General features: G+C 31.8%; 5 protein-coding genes across 10 annotated transcripts; 2 read left to right on the forward strand and 3 right to left on the reverse strand.

Annotated features, from left to right (window-relative positions):
- Positions 1 to 23: 23 nt before the first annotated feature.
- On the reverse strand, positions 24 to 10,910 carry LOC128884479 (uncharacterized). The gene is made up of 24 exons (XM_054137911.1): positions 10,735 to 10,910; positions 10,328 to 10,500; positions 10,143 to 10,251; positions 9,991 to 10,094; positions 9,828 to 9,937; positions 9,515 to 9,776; positions 9,061 to 9,447; positions 8,930 to 9,013; positions 8,690 to 8,812; positions 8,410 to 8,636; positions 7,974 to 8,335; positions 6,187 to 7,913; positions 5,787 to 6,120; positions 5,587 to 5,740; positions 5,103 to 5,525; positions 3,887 to 5,049; positions 3,796 to 3,836; positions 2,944 to 3,711; positions 2,629 to 2,877; positions 2,032 to 2,580; positions 1,301 to 1,877; positions 296 to 1,251; positions 103 to 250; positions 24 to 43 (listed from the first exon to the last, which is right to left on the reverse strand). Exons 2-24 carry the CDS (start codon positions 10,481 to 10,483, stop codon positions 24 to 26), a joined length of 9,033 nt encoding a protein of 3,010 aa, XP_053993886.1. The 5' UTR covers positions 10,484 to 10,500; positions 10,735 to 10,910.
- Positions 10,911 to 10,995: 85 nt separating this feature from the next.
- Positions 10,996 to 13,119, reverse strand: LOC128884087 (uncharacterized). Of its 4 annotated transcripts, none has more exons than XM_054137144.1 (12): positions 12,981 to 13,119; positions 12,833 to 12,916; positions 12,708 to 12,725; positions 12,577 to 12,659; positions 12,262 to 12,509; positions 11,923 to 11,998; positions 11,754 to 11,858; positions 11,653 to 11,698; positions 11,518 to 11,581; positions 11,414 to 11,468; positions 11,300 to 11,360; positions 10,996 to 11,248 (listed from the first exon to the last, which is right to left on the reverse strand). In XM_054137144.1, the coding sequence occupies exons 2-12, from the start codon at positions 12,861 to 12,863 to the stop codon at positions 11,202 to 11,204; spliced, it is 834 nt and encodes a 277-aa protein (XP_053993119.1). In that variant the 5' UTR covers positions 12,864 to 12,916; positions 12,981 to 13,119; the 3' UTR covers positions 10,996 to 11,201. The 4 variants fall into 4 exon arrangements, 3 of the variants coding, with proteins under 3 accessions (XP_053993119.1, XP_053993118.1, XP_053993121.1); XM_054137143.1 differs by having other exon boundaries at positions 12,708 to 12,757; positions 12,981 to 13,093; XM_054137146.1 differs by lacking the exon at positions 12,708 to 12,725 and having other exon boundaries at positions 12,577 to 12,685; positions 12,981 to 13,034.
- LOC128884088 (trafficking protein particle complex subunit 6B-like) lies at positions 12,858 to 14,562 on the forward strand. 3 transcript variants are annotated; one of them, XR_008459231.1, is made up of 6 exons: positions 12,858 to 12,982; positions 13,028 to 13,498; positions 13,550 to 13,794; positions 13,876 to 13,993; positions 14,039 to 14,231; positions 14,326 to 14,562. XR_008459231.1 is itself a non-coding variant. In XM_054137147.1 (5 exons), exons 2-5 carry the CDS (start codon positions 13,553 to 13,555, stop codon positions 14,349 to 14,351), a joined length of 579 nt encoding a protein of 192 aa, XP_053993122.1. In that variant the 5' UTR covers positions 13,354 to 13,498; positions 13,550 to 13,552; the 3' UTR covers positions 14,352 to 14,562. The 3 variants fall into 3 exon arrangements, 1 of the variants encoding a protein (XP_053993122.1); XR_008459232.1 differs by lacking the exon at positions 12,858 to 12,982 and having other exon boundaries at positions 13,354 to 13,498; positions 14,039 to 14,272; XM_054137147.1 differs by lacking the exon at positions 12,858 to 12,982 and having other exon boundaries at positions 13,354 to 13,498.
- Positions 14,563 to 14,635: 73 nt separating this feature from the next.
- LOC128884089 (uncharacterized) lies at positions 14,636 to 15,345 on the forward strand. Its single transcript, XM_054137148.1, has 3 exons — positions 14,636 to 14,773; positions 14,836 to 14,966; positions 15,022 to 15,345. The coding sequence occupies exons 1-3, from the start codon at positions 14,714 to 14,716 to the stop codon at positions 15,296 to 15,298; spliced, it is 468 nt and encodes a 155-aa protein (XP_053993123.1). The 5' UTR covers positions 14,636 to 14,713; the 3' UTR covers positions 15,299 to 15,345.
- Positions 15,346 to 15,496: 151 nt separating this feature from the next.
- LOC128884090 (uncharacterized) lies at positions 15,497 to 16,218 on the reverse strand. Its single transcript, XM_054137149.1, has one exon. It carries the CDS (start codon positions 16,011 to 16,013, stop codon positions 15,624 to 15,626), a length of 390 nt encoding a protein of 129 aa, XP_053993124.1. The 5' UTR covers positions 16,014 to 16,218; the 3' UTR covers positions 15,497 to 15,623.
- Positions 16,219 to 17,199: the final 981 nt, after the last annotated feature.

A 17,199-nucleotide genomic window follows, 5' to 3' on the forward strand; every position in this document is an offset into this window, starting at 1 on the left:
ATTGCATGGTTGTCTCAGCTTCTTCACCGTGGATTCTCATCATCTGAGTTCGAGAGAGTCTATCTGGCATTAATAACATAATTTCAGCCTCTTCATCGTCACCACGAATGCGTGGAACATCTTCTTCTTCGTCGAAATCTGGATTTTCGGAATCGGAATCAGAAGTTCCACGACGCGGTAAAGTCAAACCAAAGTGGGCTTCGGATTCTTCTTGTTCATTTGCTTCATGAGGTAATGACAAGGGTATCACCTGGACAAAATAGTATTAACATAAAAACTCTCAAACCCAATTTACCTCCTCTTGATCCTCCATAATAATATCTTCATCCGAATCCGATGAATTGTCTTCATCGTCTACAGATTCGTCTAAATCCTCGTTATCTGATTGACGACTTGAAGCTTCTTCTTCTGTCAAAGTAACTGGACAGTTCTGTATATTAATGGGAAATTCTCCATCACATAAATCTGTATGAATATGTTCCAAAACATCACCATGTGTTCTACTTTGTATAGGATGTGTGATAGCATTCAAATACGGCGGATGCTGTAAAGAGAAGGAAGAATCATCTGCACGATTCAAAGAGTTTTTTTTTAAATTTCCTATTAAAGGCTTAGAAGAAGCCAAAGAACATGGTTTTTCATTTATTGTATCAGAGAGCAATTGAGACGTTATTTCATTAGAGTTTTCTTGTAAAGATCTAGTGGAAAAAAGAGATGACGCTTTAACGCCAAGTAAAACGAGAAGAAATACAGGATCACGCGTTAAACATTCTAGCAGGCGAACTAAAGACCAGCATAAAGGTTGAGCTTCATTTGAGCATAAATCTATACAGCACAAGTAACGAATAACAGAATTTCGAAGAGCTAAAATGTCTTGAATGGTAGGAGTAGCCAAGCAATTACCAGGGACTATACCCTTAACGTTCTCACATGCGTTTTTTAAATTTTTTAAAGAAAACGCAGAAAAAAAGTTATGCTTTTCAAAAATTTCATTAGCTCTCATTACAGACTGAGAAGTAACACATAACTGAAAAAGTAGAAGAAGTGTTGAAGATATACTACAGATTCCTAAAGAGAGTAAACACCGAGGAAGCTTTTTAGGAGAACTTGCTTGATACGCTGGATGGAAGACGTGTGAAAAAATTGAAAATTGAAAGCCGAAATTTTTTTTGTCGTCAAATGATACACCATAACAATTTTCCAATTCATAAAATGCCTTTACTAGTTCCAAAAGACTTTGTTGAGCTATTTCTAAAATATCCGTATACAAAATTAATTAATTTATGAATATATGAAATACCTGAATGTAATGAGAAAAGACGTCGCAACACCCTTGTACAAAAATGTAATAATGTGTAGACCGGTGGATGTGACCCTTCTTTTAATGTACACGAAGCCATAGCGTTTAAATCGGCAATATCATTTGCGTTTCCCCAAATTAACGTAACATTTGTTTCCCCTTCCTTCCATTCAGTACCCGAACAACATCCGGGACATGCTAAAGTAATTAATTTCGGTAACATATTTCGAAGAAGCCATGTCATTAACGACCAATCGGATGGTCGGTTCTCACAATCTAAAAATTTCCAAGGCTTATTGGAAAATCTATTTAATTCAATAGTTTCATCGGGCCACAGAAACCCTGAAGTCTTGTCTTCATGCATCAATTTTTTTAAATTAGAACCCTTTTCAAGAAAAAAAAAAGCATACTGCGGTGTAGTGGCTAAAAGTTCATCTAAGAAAAATAACAAAGAATCTGGCAAAAAAGAAAAAGGATACATTGAAATATTTTGGATGCTCTTTCCAGAAAAACATTTTGTTTCATGTGATCCTTCATCTAATATATCCGAAAAGGAAGGTGTGACTCGTGAATGTGCCTAACGCAATACCAGCAAAAATAAAAATATAGAATTTTTTCCGAAAAATCCAGCATTTAAAAGGAGTGACTCTATTTGTTATAATGTATTGTTTTCATTAAGATAATATCTTTAGTACTAACATACGTTTTTAAAATTCTATCTACTAACTTACTTGAATAATTGTATAAAGATCTAAATAATTTAAAAGCGTGGTAATAACTTGTGTACCTCTTTGGTGGATATGTTGCGTGAGATCTGTATCATGAGGGTTGGATGACTCAGGTTTGTAAGTCACATAAATTGAATGTGAGTTATCAAAATTTATATTTAACACATTTGAGGAAACGGTATCATTAGTATTCATTTTGACCTGTTGATAATCAACAGTATCTTTTAAAGGCACCTTGTTTTGATTTTGAAATTGACTGCTTCCTTGTTCACTGATTGTTTTACATTCATTATACAAAATACAATTTTCCATAATAACACTTTTAAACATATCGAAATCTCGTCGTAAATAAATATATAGGTTTACAAGCAACATATGTAAAGGAACTACACGTTCTTCTACAAAACCTTTTTGAGCAGGTTTTGGATCGTCATTCTTCTTTTGAGAACTGTTGTTTTCATGAAAAGACGTTACTGATAATGCATTGGAAGAGGGAGAGGTTCCAGAAACTGTACTATTGACAGAAGATGTATGAAATTTTTTGTTTTGACCCTGAGCCCCAAAACTAAAAATATTCATAAGCAATTTTCACTACAGTACCTGTGTTAAAAAATATTGCGCCAGTTCATGTTTAAAACGTGTTTTAAAAGTAAGAGGGTTTTCGCATAAATTGAATAGAATAATAGATGTCAAACGTAGAATCCCAGTGAAATGCGCAGTCCTAGGAAGTTGTAATAACACACTTAACCCTCCACCGGGTAAAGTAATATTTTCAAACGGTTTATAGTCAAGAAAATGCGTTGCGTTGATTATTCGAGATGTTAAATGCAGTAACAAATTGAACAAGACCTGTAAAATATTTGTAAACATGAACAAATTAGTTAAACGAGCGTTTAAAAATGAATGCAAACGTACGGTGGCAAGAGATCCTTTCAAACTAGGAAAAAAATAAATAACATCTAGACAGTAATCAATGAGTTCATGCTGGGTTCTTATAGAAATTAATTTGACTATGTTATTCGCATCATGCAAATCCTTCTTGGCAAATGAGTCACTCGGACTCAACTCGTACAAAACTAAAGTCATTTCTATGCCTAAAAAACAGCAATTAAACCAATCAGGTGGTTCGGATCCTTTTGGAAAATCCGCTGTTTTTTCATAAATGGCACTTGGAAGTTCCTTTTGACATTGAACGGAATATGGATTGTCTTTGAAACGAGACGCTAATTGACTCTCAACTGCTTTTTCCGCTAGACTATTGGTTTGTAAATATGGTTTACAAGCCTTCAAACACCATTTTGGAACGGGTACATGCAACCAAGGGGAGCCTTCCGAAACATCTGCTCCAAACTGTGTTACTTTTGCATAAAAACTAGAAGAATCCATAAACCTGTTAAAGTTTGTTGCATAAAGCTTTTTACGGTAACGGATCATTGGCTTTAAAAATTTTAAAAAAAAGATCGCAGCTATATGTTCTTTAGCAGCAAAAGCTTGTCGAACGATAGCCGATCTATGAAGAAGATTGACAAGGATGTACATGTCATTATACAAAGACTTATGAAGTCGTTTCATTCCGGTGTATAAAACGTCATCCCACTTTTCATTCACTACTTGATGAATCATGGACAGTTCCTCATGCAATTCAACTGAAAATTCCTTTTCATCATGAAAATACTTGATATTCTGCGAAAAAGGTTATGGCAGAATGAATGAGTGTGTGAACTAGTATACATTAAACAAACAGCACAAACATAAATTTTAACTTACAGGAGTCGTGTGGCTAACAGAAGTTGTGGACGTTTCATTTTCTTTACAAACACATTCATATTTAACTTGGAAAATTTTACCTTAAACATACCTTCTTTATTTATTGAAGAAGCAATGTACGCTTTTTCAAAAAAATAGAATTGAGCTTTCTCATCTAAAGAAGCGATAATCTCATAAACATTGTTTAGTCGATCCAAAAGGCAATATGTTATAAAATATCCATTGATTTGAGATTGTTTAAGGGTGGACAAATGTTTTTGAAAAGAGTTTGAATCAACACATAATGCATCACCTTCCGTTGTATTAGATGAAGAATGTAAAGATAAAGGTAAAGAAACTAATTTCATTAAGACTTCCGTTATAACAATTGAATGGTTTACAACATTTTTTCCAATATCTAAAAGAAGTGGAACGAGATTTTTTTTTGTATAATCTAATAAATCTGTGACTTCTTTTTGCGACCAATCAACACCATGAGATGCATTCTTCATATAAATGTAAATGTCACTTAATGTTAAAAGAGAGTCGGTAGAAGTTGACGCATTTACTTTTTCAAGCGGCGACATTGTCACGTTATCTTGGTTATCTGTCACGCGTGGTTCTTCAAGTAAAGTTTCGCTTAATTTGTCTGTATTTGAAAGTTCAAAATTCAAGCGAGAAGAGGTAGAGGACAATTGACGTTCAACAAGCTGATCTAATGTATCATAAAAAAAAGATTCGGTTTCATTAGAAACCTGATGGTTTGGCTCTATTCTTTCTTGAGTTGCAAGAGTGGAAGATTCTTTTGATGAAGGAACATTTTTTTTTCGATTAGGAGATTCAGCATCCATAAAATGATAAAATATTTTAATTAAACAATTTATAGCTTTCGCTGAGAAAAGTGACATGATTGATTCATGTAATAAATAACAAGAAGGATCTTTCGTATACGAATCATTTGTAACACATAGAAATTCCATCCATGCAATCATATGGCGGGTAATCATACCCTGTATTGATCTTAAAAGAACACTGGCATCAAAAACAAATGTTTCTTCATTTCCACATAAACCACTGCAAGTAGTAAAAAGATTATTTAGCTTGACATAAGAGGTTCCAACACCAATAGATCTTGTATTGCTATTAAGAACAGGTATTTCATAAGATCTGTGATTTTGTATTTGATTTTCCTGAGCAAAAGTTTCCACTGAAGCAGCATTTATTTCTGCAGTAGCGCTTTCTTTATGTTTCGACTGATTAGATCGACTTGAAATTCTATTAAAAAAAAATTAATATAAACAACGTTGCATGTTTTCAATGGGTATTACTTTTGTAAATAATCTGTCATCAACGAATTGAATAATCTTTTCCAAGATGTGATTTTCTCACAATAGGAAATACAACAATGAAGACATTTTGAAGCAATGTCACAAGTGCTTTTAAATGAGTCTTTTGGTAAAAGATCTATTTCCTTCATCATACAATGGATCCACGAAAGAAATAAAGGATTTTGAATAGGAAAAGTTTTATTAAAAATATGTAGCATTTCCTCGTTTGTTTTACCACAAGAATCCTTTACCGATTTCATACTCATAGCTATAAGTAAACCAAGACAATATTGAAATCCTTTTAAAACTAACGAAAGTCCTCCTCCTTTGTAAAATGTATCAAATGTTAATGTTAGTAAACATCCTTCTTCACGTTCGTTAACGTGAAGCCGGAAGAACAAATCCATTATTTCGGAAATGTATCTAACAAAATTATTATCCATTCAATAAAGTAAAGATTATGTTGAAAAACATGTAATTTTACCTAGCTCTCTGGTAAGGGTTAAAGTCAGGAAATGATATGCGATGAGCCGATAAACAAGCTGAATGATTTTGTAATGTTGGCCCTATAGATAACACCCTCGTTGTTTCGTTCATAGGCCATGGAACGTCAGGGATACATTTCAAAAACTCATATCCTAAATAAAAAAGACTACTTCATTTAGCAAAAACGTGACTTTGTACCTGTCAATGCCAAATAACTAGCAGCCGCATGCCATTCGAGTCTTAAGTGAGACGACTGGTAAACCCGAATACGACCAGTTGGTCTTTTATTAATTAACCGGGACGTAAGAGACATAACGAGCCGACATTGGTGACATATACTGCGAATGATTTCAAAAAGTAACGTTGGTGTAACATTTGTTTGATTTAAAAAAACATCTTCATTAAAACTTGTGGATCCGAAAACAGGATTACGAACGGAGTAGGCATATGTTGCTAAAGAACTCCAGAAAAATTTTGTTGCTTGTAAAGGTTGCGTTCCAGGAGGTAAATACTTTCGGGAGGCTCGAACATTCTAAAATAAAAAAGCACACCATTTTTTTTTATTAAAATAGTTTCTACGCTGTTTGAAACCACATACTGGATGCTCATGAGCGGAATGACGCGTGGACAAAATTACAGGAGTTTCCGTGGATATATGTTGAACACAACTATAAAGACATTGAACTAATTGCGGAAATATTTTATATAAATGGACCAATGTATGACAAGCTAGCTTCATAAATGGAAGATACTGTCCTCTTTTCCACACAGAAGATAGCGTCATTGTGTAAGAAGATGCATCTTTATTTATGGCGACTAATAAATAAAGTGCCATATCCAATTCGGACAAATATTTCAATAAACAAGTGAGATCGTTTAGATGAGAACCAAAAATATCTTGCGTTACACAATCATGGTCTTTGGATAGATTTTTTAATAGAAAAGAAACGTTTGGTAAAAGTGAAACAAGTTGTGACGAATTTGGAAGTCTTTTAATAAAGCGGTGTACAAAAACAGGAAACAGATTTTCGTCAGTGGATTGTCGAGTAGAATCTATACCATTCGTTGCAAGAAGACGAATGAGTCCATTCAAAGGATGATGTGGTAAAACTTTTAAAAATAATGGTGGTAACGATGGAGCGGTTGCACTTTGTAATATGTAATCAGCTCCTTTTTCTTTTAAAAACAATAAAATCAATTTTGATGAACTTAATACTGCTTGTAAAAAACGAGCCATATTAGCCAGGCGATCAGATAAATAACGATTGGAAGGTATATCTGGTAAACAAAGATCTTTTAAGGTTATAAACGTTGATCGCATTGATTCTTCCATTAACCGTTCAGCTTTGTGTGTTGAAACAGGCACCCACTTTGGAAGATCCCATGCGATCTTAGCAATGGATTGAACCATTTTTAATAATGCTTGAATAATATGGTCCTGAATAGTTTCTTGATTTTTTGCTGCGTCACCCAAGCCATTCCCCATAATGGTCATTAATTCACCAACACGATCAAAACCAACAATTTCTTCGCTTATAACAACATTAATCATAATAGAAAGAGGTTGATAGTTAAGCTTTTGAAGTTCCATTACTCCTGAATGATGTAGTAAGATCGATGTTAAACAAATTGAAACAGCTTGTAAAGCATCTTCTGACGGTAAAACATCTTTTGTAACAGAATTTAAAAAATCCGGTATGACTCCTCGTTCTATAAGAGTAGGCTGAATGGAAGGATCTTCTGCTAAATAATCACCTAAAAGTGTCACTGCCACACCATAGACTGCTAATCCAAAATTATAAGGGTATTGAAATATAAAACGAGAGACTAAACAGCTAGGACCTGAATATAAATCAAAAATGCGACGTGTTAAATCGACATTCGCTCCATGAACATATGCATCTAACTGCCGAAAAATAAAATAAACTAAGGAGCGACGCTGTGTGATTTCTTGAACTATTTGTAAAATTGTAATAGCTTCATTTGACTTTAAATTATTTAACCTTTGTAAAGCTGAACCAGCCGTTATTGTATGACACCGTTTTTGCTTAAAATCATTGGATGCAAGAGCATAAAAATCTGACAAAGACGTCTCACTCATTTGAGTGTCATCCGCGTCAATCATTGGCAATGAAGCCAATTGAACCACTTCATATTGTAGACGTGATTGAAATGTATTACTAGCAGATACTAAAATATCCATGACACCATCGACCGCAGTAACAACTTCCACCATGGTTTCAAATATACGACATATTCGGATAACGACAGGAAGAAAAGATGCATCCAAAACATGAACAAATTGTAAAAGACATTCTAAAATAGCTAATAAAACAAGAAGAAGAAAAAATTACAATCAGCCAAAAAATTGGTTACAGCTCTTACTCGTATGGGAAACTGCTGTAATAGGAAACATGGACGATATTTTAACTGAAAGGATCAATTCCATAAATCGTTCCAATATTTTACAGTGCAATTCAAGTAATTCTTTTTGTGATTCACCCAGGTTTAAGAATAGTTCATGTGATTTGTTCATAGAATTAAATACAACTTTTTTTCTGTCACAGGGCCACTTTTGAAAAAATTCAATACTCGTGTTAACTAAAAGTTGACCACGAGCACGCAACCACAGACTACCGTCATTCTGAGAATCGATTACACAATCAGCGGAAGAACGAGTTGGCGTAGAATGTAAATTATCACAGCTTCCTTTTTCAATAACACCTCCAGTTGTTAATTGACTTCGACTACAAAACCATCATTTACAAATTATACTTTCTGATATACTATACAACGTAAACACAAACTATAATACTCCTACCCATTGTTTGATAAAACATAATTAGACGCCTTTTGAAATGTTTCATTAGACTTATCCTCAGTCAAACAGAGTGGTATTGTTTCTCCTTTTTTAATAAATGCTTTTAAAAATTTAAGAACTAATGTTGGAAAAAGACCATGAGGCGAGGATAAACCTAGTAAGAAAGTTGCCGTTCTTCGCTGAAGATCATCTTGAATAATTGCTGTCCATAAATCAATGACATAACACTGTACGAACATAACACTAATCATAATAAACTTCATGTTTCCACTATAACTACCAATGTATCCGCTTTAACTAAACAATGATGTCTTAAAAGAAAAGTCAGATCTGCCAAAAGTGTTGAGCAGGTTCCAAGGTAATTTAAAAAAAATTGAGGATTCACCGCTATAATGACGTTAAACTAAAAAAAATATGTGGATAGATATATAGAGATATATATCAAAAATTCTTTAATAAACCATATTAGACTGAAGCGACTATAAATAAACTTTGTTTACTAAACAAACTTGCTTATTACCGCAACTAATCGAACATCTACCAATTGACGTCTTCCTGCTTGAGTAGATGACCACCATAGATGGCGTATTTTCTGTCTTATTTCCTAAAAAAATTCTTTTTACCATGAGCATGTTGACTAGTTAAGTTTACCTGAAGGTGTGCTTCTATAGCTTCTAGACACTCATCTGTTTGATGTTCTTCTAAAATATGAGAACTAAAGTATTTTTCGACAAGTCGATGGTAAACATTAAACTGGCGTTTTATGAATTCAGTTGAACTCATACACGCTATATCCGCTGGAGACAAATTTTCCATTAATTCCGCATATCCAATTTTAGGCACTTTCCACGTTGCTTTGTTATTAACATTTTCAAAACATAAAAACTGTTGACTAAGGAAATGTGAATCAAAACTAAATTGACCACAATACAAGCGTAAAAATTCTCCAGGTAACTTATCACAATTAGTTATTGTATTAAAGGACATATCACACGTCGTTTCATCATTTTCTTTCTCTGTCTCATTACGAAAGCTTGTCTAGCAAATATTGACAAAAAAAAAATTTTGTTGATTAATTTTCTTTATCGTTGTTCTTTTATTTTACCAAAAATTCATTACATGACAAGGCGACTAAAGATGGAGAAGTACTGGTATGATTATACCTGGAAGCATTGGATAAACCCTCGGAACTACCACCTGATAATGCTTTATTACTCGCTAGGAAACCATTACTATTTTTATTTAAATCATGACAAATTGATTTTTCACAATTAGGTTTTTCTAGATCTGCTAAGGGGTTTGCACAAAAAAAAGGCAACTTTAAAAGAAGGTCGTTTGAAGAAAGAACTTCTACTGGGCGCCTTTTACTAGAAAATAAAACAAATTTTGTTATTTTAAAATCAAAACAAAACATTTACTTTCGAGACCCTGAGTAAACTAAGGAAAGACACCGAAGAGACGCAATTACAATAGCTAAATTAAATGAATCCAATAATGAAACTAAAAGTCCAGACGAATTATAAACAGACTGAACGAAGATACAAAATACACTAATATGTAAGCATAACTGCCTATCTTTACTCTGCTACTGGAATTGAATAAAATTGAATAAGTGACGTCAAGAATTAATATAATTAAATTGTCACTGATTGTCCCAGTTATAGTGACACTCTGATTTAATAATTCTGCTCAAGACAGCTTTTTTACTTTAAAAATAAAATCACTGCGTTTACCTTTACACGAATTGACACGTGAAGAACTACAAAGCTGACGATCAACAATATATGTTATTAAATAATCATCAAATAAATTTAAAACAGTTGCCCAACACAATAAATCTCCCTAAAAAAAAATTGTTGTTAATACTAATGAGTAGATCATTTGTTTATTTATGTGGACATAACCCCCCAAAAATTACCCGATCCCAAGGCCAAAACGTTATTCCAGCTAAAGCTTCTTGTAAATCGTTAGCGTTGACGCATTGACTTAAAGCTTTAACAACAGCACGTTGGGTGTGGGATTGAGAAGCTAAAAAAAGAACATGTTCTTCGCATTTTGGCTTCTCAATCTTCATGATTTTCAAAAACCGTTCTGATAATGCAAAAACAACAAATTTATTACTTAAGAAAAATGATTTGAAAAGAATCAAATGTACATTGAAGTAGGGTATACACAGACACACAAACACAAGCAAAAAACATCGTTTCTTAAAACGAAAAGCTTGTTAAACATTTTTTTGTTGCGTATTTATGAAAAGCGATACACTACAACAAGATCTTTGAAAGGTGTATTCAATTAAAGAAAACTAGAACAACTAAAACCTACACGAATCAAGTTTTGACGTAACCTTTTCTTCTAAATGTGATTTAAAGAAAGCACAATTTTGACGCTGTTTCAAAAGTTTTATAAAAAAAATGTCAACGTCACGAGCTGTAGACAGAATGATTTATGAAACTTAACAAATGGTAACCTATGACAAAACTCCTGTCATTTTTCAGCAAATTTCGTCCTACACCACAGTAACTGCAGTTTATTATTTTTCAAAGCTGTGACAGCAAATGGGACACTCTCTTCTCTTAATTATCCGTCCATTAAAAAAAAAATGTCTATGAATTATTTTAATATCATCTTTTCAACAGCGTGATAACAAATTTCAAAAAAAAAAATACTTTTAAATACGGCATCAAATTTTTTTTAACAATAAGTTACATTATTATTCTTATTTTGTCCAGTTAAAATAATAACAATTTAATATTTCTTTTTTTTAAAGGGTTTTGTAAAAAACGAAATTGTTAAAACATATTACCACGGTCTCTTAGTAAAGAACCTCTCACATAATCTACACAAAAAAGACTTTTGAAATTGTTTTCAAAAATAATTCAATGCTTACCAATAGGAGGAAAAAATGTAGGACTCAAATTATAATGTTTTTCATTATATAACATGAAAATCTAAATAAATGTTAAGGAAGTTTGATTTAAAAATTTTAATTTTAACAAGTTACCCCGTAATAACACGAATACCCCAGGATAATCAAAAGAAATGACAGATAAGCTTTACTATAAAAAATAATTGTCACGACATTGTTTAATTATTGTATTTCATTACCTTTGACGTCTTGACGTATTTAATACACGACAAGCAACGTAAAGACTCATAGTGCTTAAAACCTCTAACAAAATGAATAGAAAAATGGAAAAAAATTAGAGAATTCATTGATTTCGTAACATTTTGGTGCCATACCAAGTGAACTCATTGAAAGACCTTCTAATACATATTGATTTCTTTGCTTTGACAAACAAAAGGGAGACATTTTGTGCTGTGAAAGGGGAAAAGGTGCGTACCTCTGAGTGGAAAAGCTTTAGCTTATGTTCTGTAGTATGTCCTATTAGCTGTGATTTTCTTATTAAACAAAAACAAATGCATCCACAGGCCAATATTTGAATTCCCTTTCATTCATAGTAATAGAATATAAAATAAAAGTGATAAATTTCTTAGGCACAATTGCCTTACCAAAGCACCAAGCGCCATAATGAAAGGATATCTTCTTAAAACGATTATAAACAATGTAAAGGCAATTAAAACGCACCTAAGATTAAGAAAAGAAACGATTTTTAAAACTAAAATTTTCAAAAAAAAAATTGAACACGAAAAACTATGTAATAAAAAAACGAAATGTAACAGGTCTATTATGTTTAAATAATAAACAACATTATCAAAGTCGCTAATAGCCGCAGTTTCTTAACTCTACAACATTTGACGCTCATTCACAAAAGGAAATGAAATAGTATTGGAAAGAACAATTTTATGCGTTTTTCTAGAGTTTTAATAAAATGAAAATATTCTACTTACAAGAAAAGACAGAGAAAGAAAAAGGTAATGAGAACGTCTACCGTTTTATTTTTATAAACAATCCTATAGCTACTATGCCGATTTATCCAAGACAAGAGAAATGTGCTTAGATTTTTGGTAATTTTATATTTCGAAAACATCATAGTATTCTTAACAACAATTGAATCGCTCATATGTGGTGTAAGTGAGCGATCCATGTCAAAGTCTTTTGAAAAATAAAAAATATCGTAATTTTTTTTTATATTATGCTGATCATCAACAACCACAAATTGATTAGACTATTGAAAAGGAAAATAAAAAATTTGTAATTTTTACCAATTTCGCTATGCCGGGTTCCTTTCCAATATCCACACTGCCAAAATAGACGTTGACTCCTGGTGCGTTAGTTTTCATAGTACCTTTGCATGTTTATTTTATTAAATGTCTACACAATGAATGCTTGTTACCGTAATTATCGTAGGCTTCTGCGACAGATTTAAATACTTTCTTAATGTTTCTAACAGATTCATGATCATTTTAAATTAATGGGAAATGTTACCATAGAAATTACACATTATAAGCATTAACCTACTTGCATTCTTTGCATACGGAAGAAGATTCATTCACATATAATACGACAATATCATATGAACGCGATTTTCGCACTACGTGCGTTCTGAAAAATAAAAAAAAGTATAATTTATGTTTTAGTGACTTTTTTTTATTGATAATCCAATTACAGGTAGGTGTCATATGTAAAGGGAATCACTGATTTTATTTTTTGTAGTTCGTGTATTAAACCATGTGAACATTTTAAAAAAAGCAAGAAGAACGGAAATATGTAAAAAATCATACGTAGCTGAATAACAAAAATTGCTCTCGACTTAATACAATGACCAGCTCTTAAATAAAGAATACATGCAACTTTTTGAAACTTCTAACAGAAATTTTTTAAAAAAATCCTAATTTGCTATTTTCTTCTGAAATCTGGAATGTTTTATACAGTTTCTCCTTTATTATCAAAAAATTTTCGAAAAAGTAATTAAACTGTAGAACAGATTTGTTAAGAATCTAGGTAAAAATAGAAGACACTAAAACGAATGATATTCTTTGTTTTTATTCTGTTTAATCAATATGTCAAAGTGTTCTAGCTGGAATTCTTTTTGACTTCTCATTCATTTCTTCCGCTTTGAAAAGTAGCTTTTCATATACAATTTCGTATAGGGTATGCGAAAAACATGTTTTTTTTGTTTTAATCGTAAGTCCCATTAATTACAAATAAAAGTTTATTTTAACAGTGTGTGACTAGAAAATGCAAACACCTATTGAGTCTCCAAAAACAACAAATGATTCTTTTCTTGCTGTTAAAAAAAACGAAGATAGTAGAAGAAAACTATCTGAAACATTTTATTATTTTCTTTTACATGAAATTATAAAGTACACATATCAAGCATTGTCTCAATCTATTAATATAGATAAAAAATTAGTTGCTAATCAATGTCGTTTGTTTTTTGAAAAGTTCGGTTTCACTATTGGGGTTAAAATACATGAAAGGTATACATTCTTTTTAAAGTGAAGCGTACATTTTTTTTAACATGTATTTTCATCCATTGATCACATTTTCATTTTTATTAGACTAAGTATACAAAAGCAACGCATTTGTAAACCCGAAGATTGTCTTAAATTTGTGTGTAAGAACTTGTGGGATTTTCTTTTTTTCAAACAGGCGGATAGACTTCAAACGAATCGTAAAGTAATCTATTTTCTGTTTCAACGACACCTAACATTACTCTCTTAGGCAGAATTCATGATTATGGACAAAAATTTGCCACCCCTTCGCTATGGTATTCAACCACCTACAGCTCAATATCAACTCTTTTGTTATTCTTCTAAAGCATCCTTGCCATTTTTTTGTGGTATTATACGCGGTGTTCTTACAAATCTCAACTTACCTAATTGTGTCACGGCGGATGCCAGGAATCCTCCAACGTGTACGTTATATTCTCAACAAAAAAACCTAACAATATGATTTGTAATCTATTTCTAAAACTATTTAAGCATTTTCTTTTAATCAATTTCTTTTAGGTTATTTTCATATTCATTTAACGTAATTTTTTTTTTGAAGTTTTTTTGCTAAAAAAAAAAAAAGACTTTTCTACAATAATATTCGTTTACCTCAATTTCTTGGACTAAAAAATTTTCAAAAACGTTTCAAGAACTTTTGAATAAGTATAAAAAACAAAATGAGAAAACTCATTTTCTTTTATAACAGAAAGAGTTATTCTAACACGATAATAATTAAGATAAGTGTATAACTTTTTTTTATTTCTTTTTATTTGCGCACCCGACACATATTTTTTTATACTTAATAAATTTTTGTTGCATAATTGTTTATTATATCCGACCTTTACATACATTTTTATTTGCCGAATTTTATTTTTCATTTTGTGTCAGAAAGAATACGGGCAAACATATGGAACAATTTCGTGTATTATACACACGACAAAAAACTCAAAAATATAAAAAATGGAATGTACGTCGATTTTTTAAATTGCATTTTTCATTGTTTTCAATCAATTTACATTATTCTTGTAGGATGGAATGTTAACATGTTTAAGTTGTAATGGCTTGAGAACACTTAAACTTTATTCCACTCAAGAAAATGAAGATAAATTAGTTGAAGCTATGACTATAGTTGAAGCAGCATGGAAAGCAGCATTACATAAGTTATTTGAAATAATTCTTACAATTTTACTTAAATAATCGTCTTGTTTTTTGTAGTTTTTACATCCAATCACCCCTGTACCTTATTAATTTACTACAGGAACCCATTAGTGAACAATTAACAGCAATTTCAAAGGAAAATACAGAATATTATTGTAAGAAAAAAATTGTGGGAAACCTTCATACTACCATAATTGATAAGTGCAGTAAGAAGAACAGAAAAAACAACAAAACAATAAGTGATATTTGTAACACCGAAAATTCCACTATTGTGTTGCCTTTTCTGCATTTGCACCATGTCTATTCTCATTTAAAATTTCCTTTGTTAAATTAAAAAACAGAAATTCTTTTTTTCAGCAAAGTTCAATATATTCCTCAAACAAATATTTACTAATTTTATCTTTTACTATCAACTAAAATCGTTTTATTTCATATTAAAAGCTTTTGATATGTTCCTACAAGAAAAAGAGATAATACCCGAAACATGCGACAACCTTTGTATTTTACTATGTTACTGTCGTCTTGAAGAATATTCTTTATTTTGAGCGCAAGACATGTTGTAATAAATCTTTTTTTTTTTTATACTAAAAAAAAACAGTATTTTTCATTTAATTTAACACAAAAATGCATCATTAAAATTATTTGCGAAAAAGGATTGTCTAATCTTTTAGTTGTTTTTTTGGACGAAGATCACTACAATGGCCGCATTTCTTTTTGCGACAATTTTTTGCTTTAGGAGGAAGACGAGCGTAGCACTTCCGGCAAATCATCTTTTCGCAATTATACTTTCGAGCAAGCAGCATTAAGGAAGGTTCAATAGCACCGCCACGTAAACGAAGAACCAAATGAAGCGTTGAATCTTTTTGAATATTATAATCCACTAATGTTCTATTGTCTTCAAGTTGTTTTCCTGCGTATATTAAACGTTGCTGATCCGGAGGAATGCCTTCTTTATCTTGAAGTTTACTCTTAACAGTAGAAATGACATCATTTGCCTCAACATCCAAAGTAATAGTTTTTCCTGTCAAAGTTTTAACAAAGATCTGCATTTTTTACAGATGACTAGTGAAAACAAACAACAAGAAAAATTTAACGTAATCTACAATGCCTCTCTCCTTGAATGTTCCAAGAAAACGTACCTGCTTTTCGACACTCTTCTCATGTGAACAGAAAAGCGGGACATTTATAAGCGACAAAACGTTTGTTACATAATTTATCTTTTACATAAATGACATTTGGTTTATTCAATATAAAAAAAACTTTTTTAAAATATTTTGGTTTTCTTCTGCATAATACAAGTCAATGAACAATTAAACAATGGTTTTTTTACATGTCATTTAAAAGATTACGATATTTAGTTAGCGCATCAACAAAACAGCGCTTACGTTTAAAAAATGACTCCAAATTTAGAATCCAAAGTAGAATTTTAATTTGTAAATTTTTTACTTTGAAAACATGTATTATTTAAATTGTCTAAATTACGTACGTATATTTTTAAAACATATCTCATGTACTTTAAAATAAAAAACTATAAATATTACTGAATAGAAAATTACAAACCATAAAACAAATTACTACTTTATTGTTATCGTAACAAAAAAAAAATTCTCTCTGCAACGGTTTTTTTTCAGCAAATATTTCGAAATACACTTGTGAACTTCGCCCCTTATTTGTCGTCGGAAACTAGTGTGGGTCTGAAACCTGGTTCTTGTAGTTGCATAAAAGAATTCTCTAAATCCTGAAATTCTCCATCTACTAGGACTACATTGCCCGGCTTATTTGAAGAAAAATAAGCAAACAATAAACCAGTAATTAGGGCGACTCCTAGCATTATAGAGGCACTATAAATTATTATATGCGCAATTTTCTTAATCCTCTTTTCTTTTCCAGTAGACATAGTGTCTAAAATATGTTATATTTGAAGTTGTCAAATATTTAAAAAAAAACATTCGCTAGTTATATTACAAAAAAACTTACTCTCAACATCTCCGTCCGCGTAACGTCCACTCGAATTTAAATTATTGCCTTCATTTGTGCCAGGCAGATGAGTTGATGGAAGCTTCCCACGTTCGACATCTTCCTTTTTACTTAAAGTCATATTTGATGTCTCATTTGTTGCGGTTGCACGGTCGTTATTTCCGTCACCACTTGAACTGCGACCTGTTGGCGCTTTTGTTGAAGTATCAGGGTCGTTATTTCTGTCACGACCTGTACTGTGATCTGTTGACGCTTTTC

This window comes from Hylaeus volcanicus, unplaced genomic scaffold (assembly GCF_026283585.1).
Source record: "Hylaeus volcanicus isolate JK05 unplaced genomic scaffold, UHH_iyHylVolc1.0_haploid 12237, whole genome shotgun sequence".
Lineage (NCBI taxonomy): Eukaryota > Metazoa > Arthropoda > Insecta > Hymenoptera > Colletidae > Hylaeus > Hylaeus volcanicus.

Coding starts and splice junctions, on each gene's coding strand:
- LOC128884088 (XM_054137147.1), top strand. CDS start 13,553: ATGCAAACACCTATTGAGTCTCCAAAAACAACAAATGATTCTTTTCTT. Junction 13,994..14,038: donor GACTTCAAACGAATCGTAAA/GTAATCTATTTT, acceptor TTACTCTCTTAG/GCAGAATTCATGATTATGGA. Junction 14,232..14,325: donor TGCCAGGAATCCTCCAACGT/GTACGTTATATT, acceptor AATTTCTTTTAG/GTTATTTTCATATTCATTTA.
- LOC128884089 (XM_054137148.1), top strand. CDS start 14,714: ATGGAACAATTTCGTGTATTATACACACGACAAAAAACTCAAAAATAT. Junction 14,774..14,835: donor AAAAATATAAAAAATGGAAT/GTACGTCGATTT, acceptor TTATTCTTGTAG/GATGGAATGTTAACATGTTT. Junction 14,967..15,021: donor TGGAAAGCAGCATTACATAA/GTTATTTGAAAT, acceptor TGTTTTTTGTAG/TTTTTACATCCAATCACCCC.
- LOC128884087 (XM_054137143.1), bottom strand. CDS start 13,093: ATGATTTTTTACATATTTCCGTTCTTCTTGCTTTTTTTAAAATGTTCA. Junction 12,758..12,832: donor TCCGTATGCAAAGAATGCAA/GTAGGTTAATGC, acceptor TGAATCTGTTAG/AAACATTAAGAAAGTATTTA. Junction 11,582..11,652: donor TCTTTCAATGAGTTCACTTG/GTATGGCACCAA, acceptor TCATTTTGTTAG/AGGTTTTAAGCACTATGAGT.
- LOC128884090 (XM_054137149.1), bottom strand. CDS start 16,013: ATGCAGATCTTTGTTAAAACTTTGACAGGAAAAACTATTACTTTGGAT.
- LOC128884479 (XM_054137911.1), bottom strand. CDS start 10,483: ATGAAGATTGAGAAGCCAAAATGCGAAGAACATGTTCTTTTTTTAGCT. Junction 9,777..9,827: donor GTTTACTCAGGGTCTCGAAA/GTAAATGTTTTG, acceptor TTTATTTTCTAG/TAAAAGGCGCCCAGTAGAAG. Junction 8,813..8,929: donor TAGATGTTCGATTAGTTGCG/GTAATAAGCAAG, acceptor TATTTTTTTTAG/TTTAACGTCATTATAGCGGT.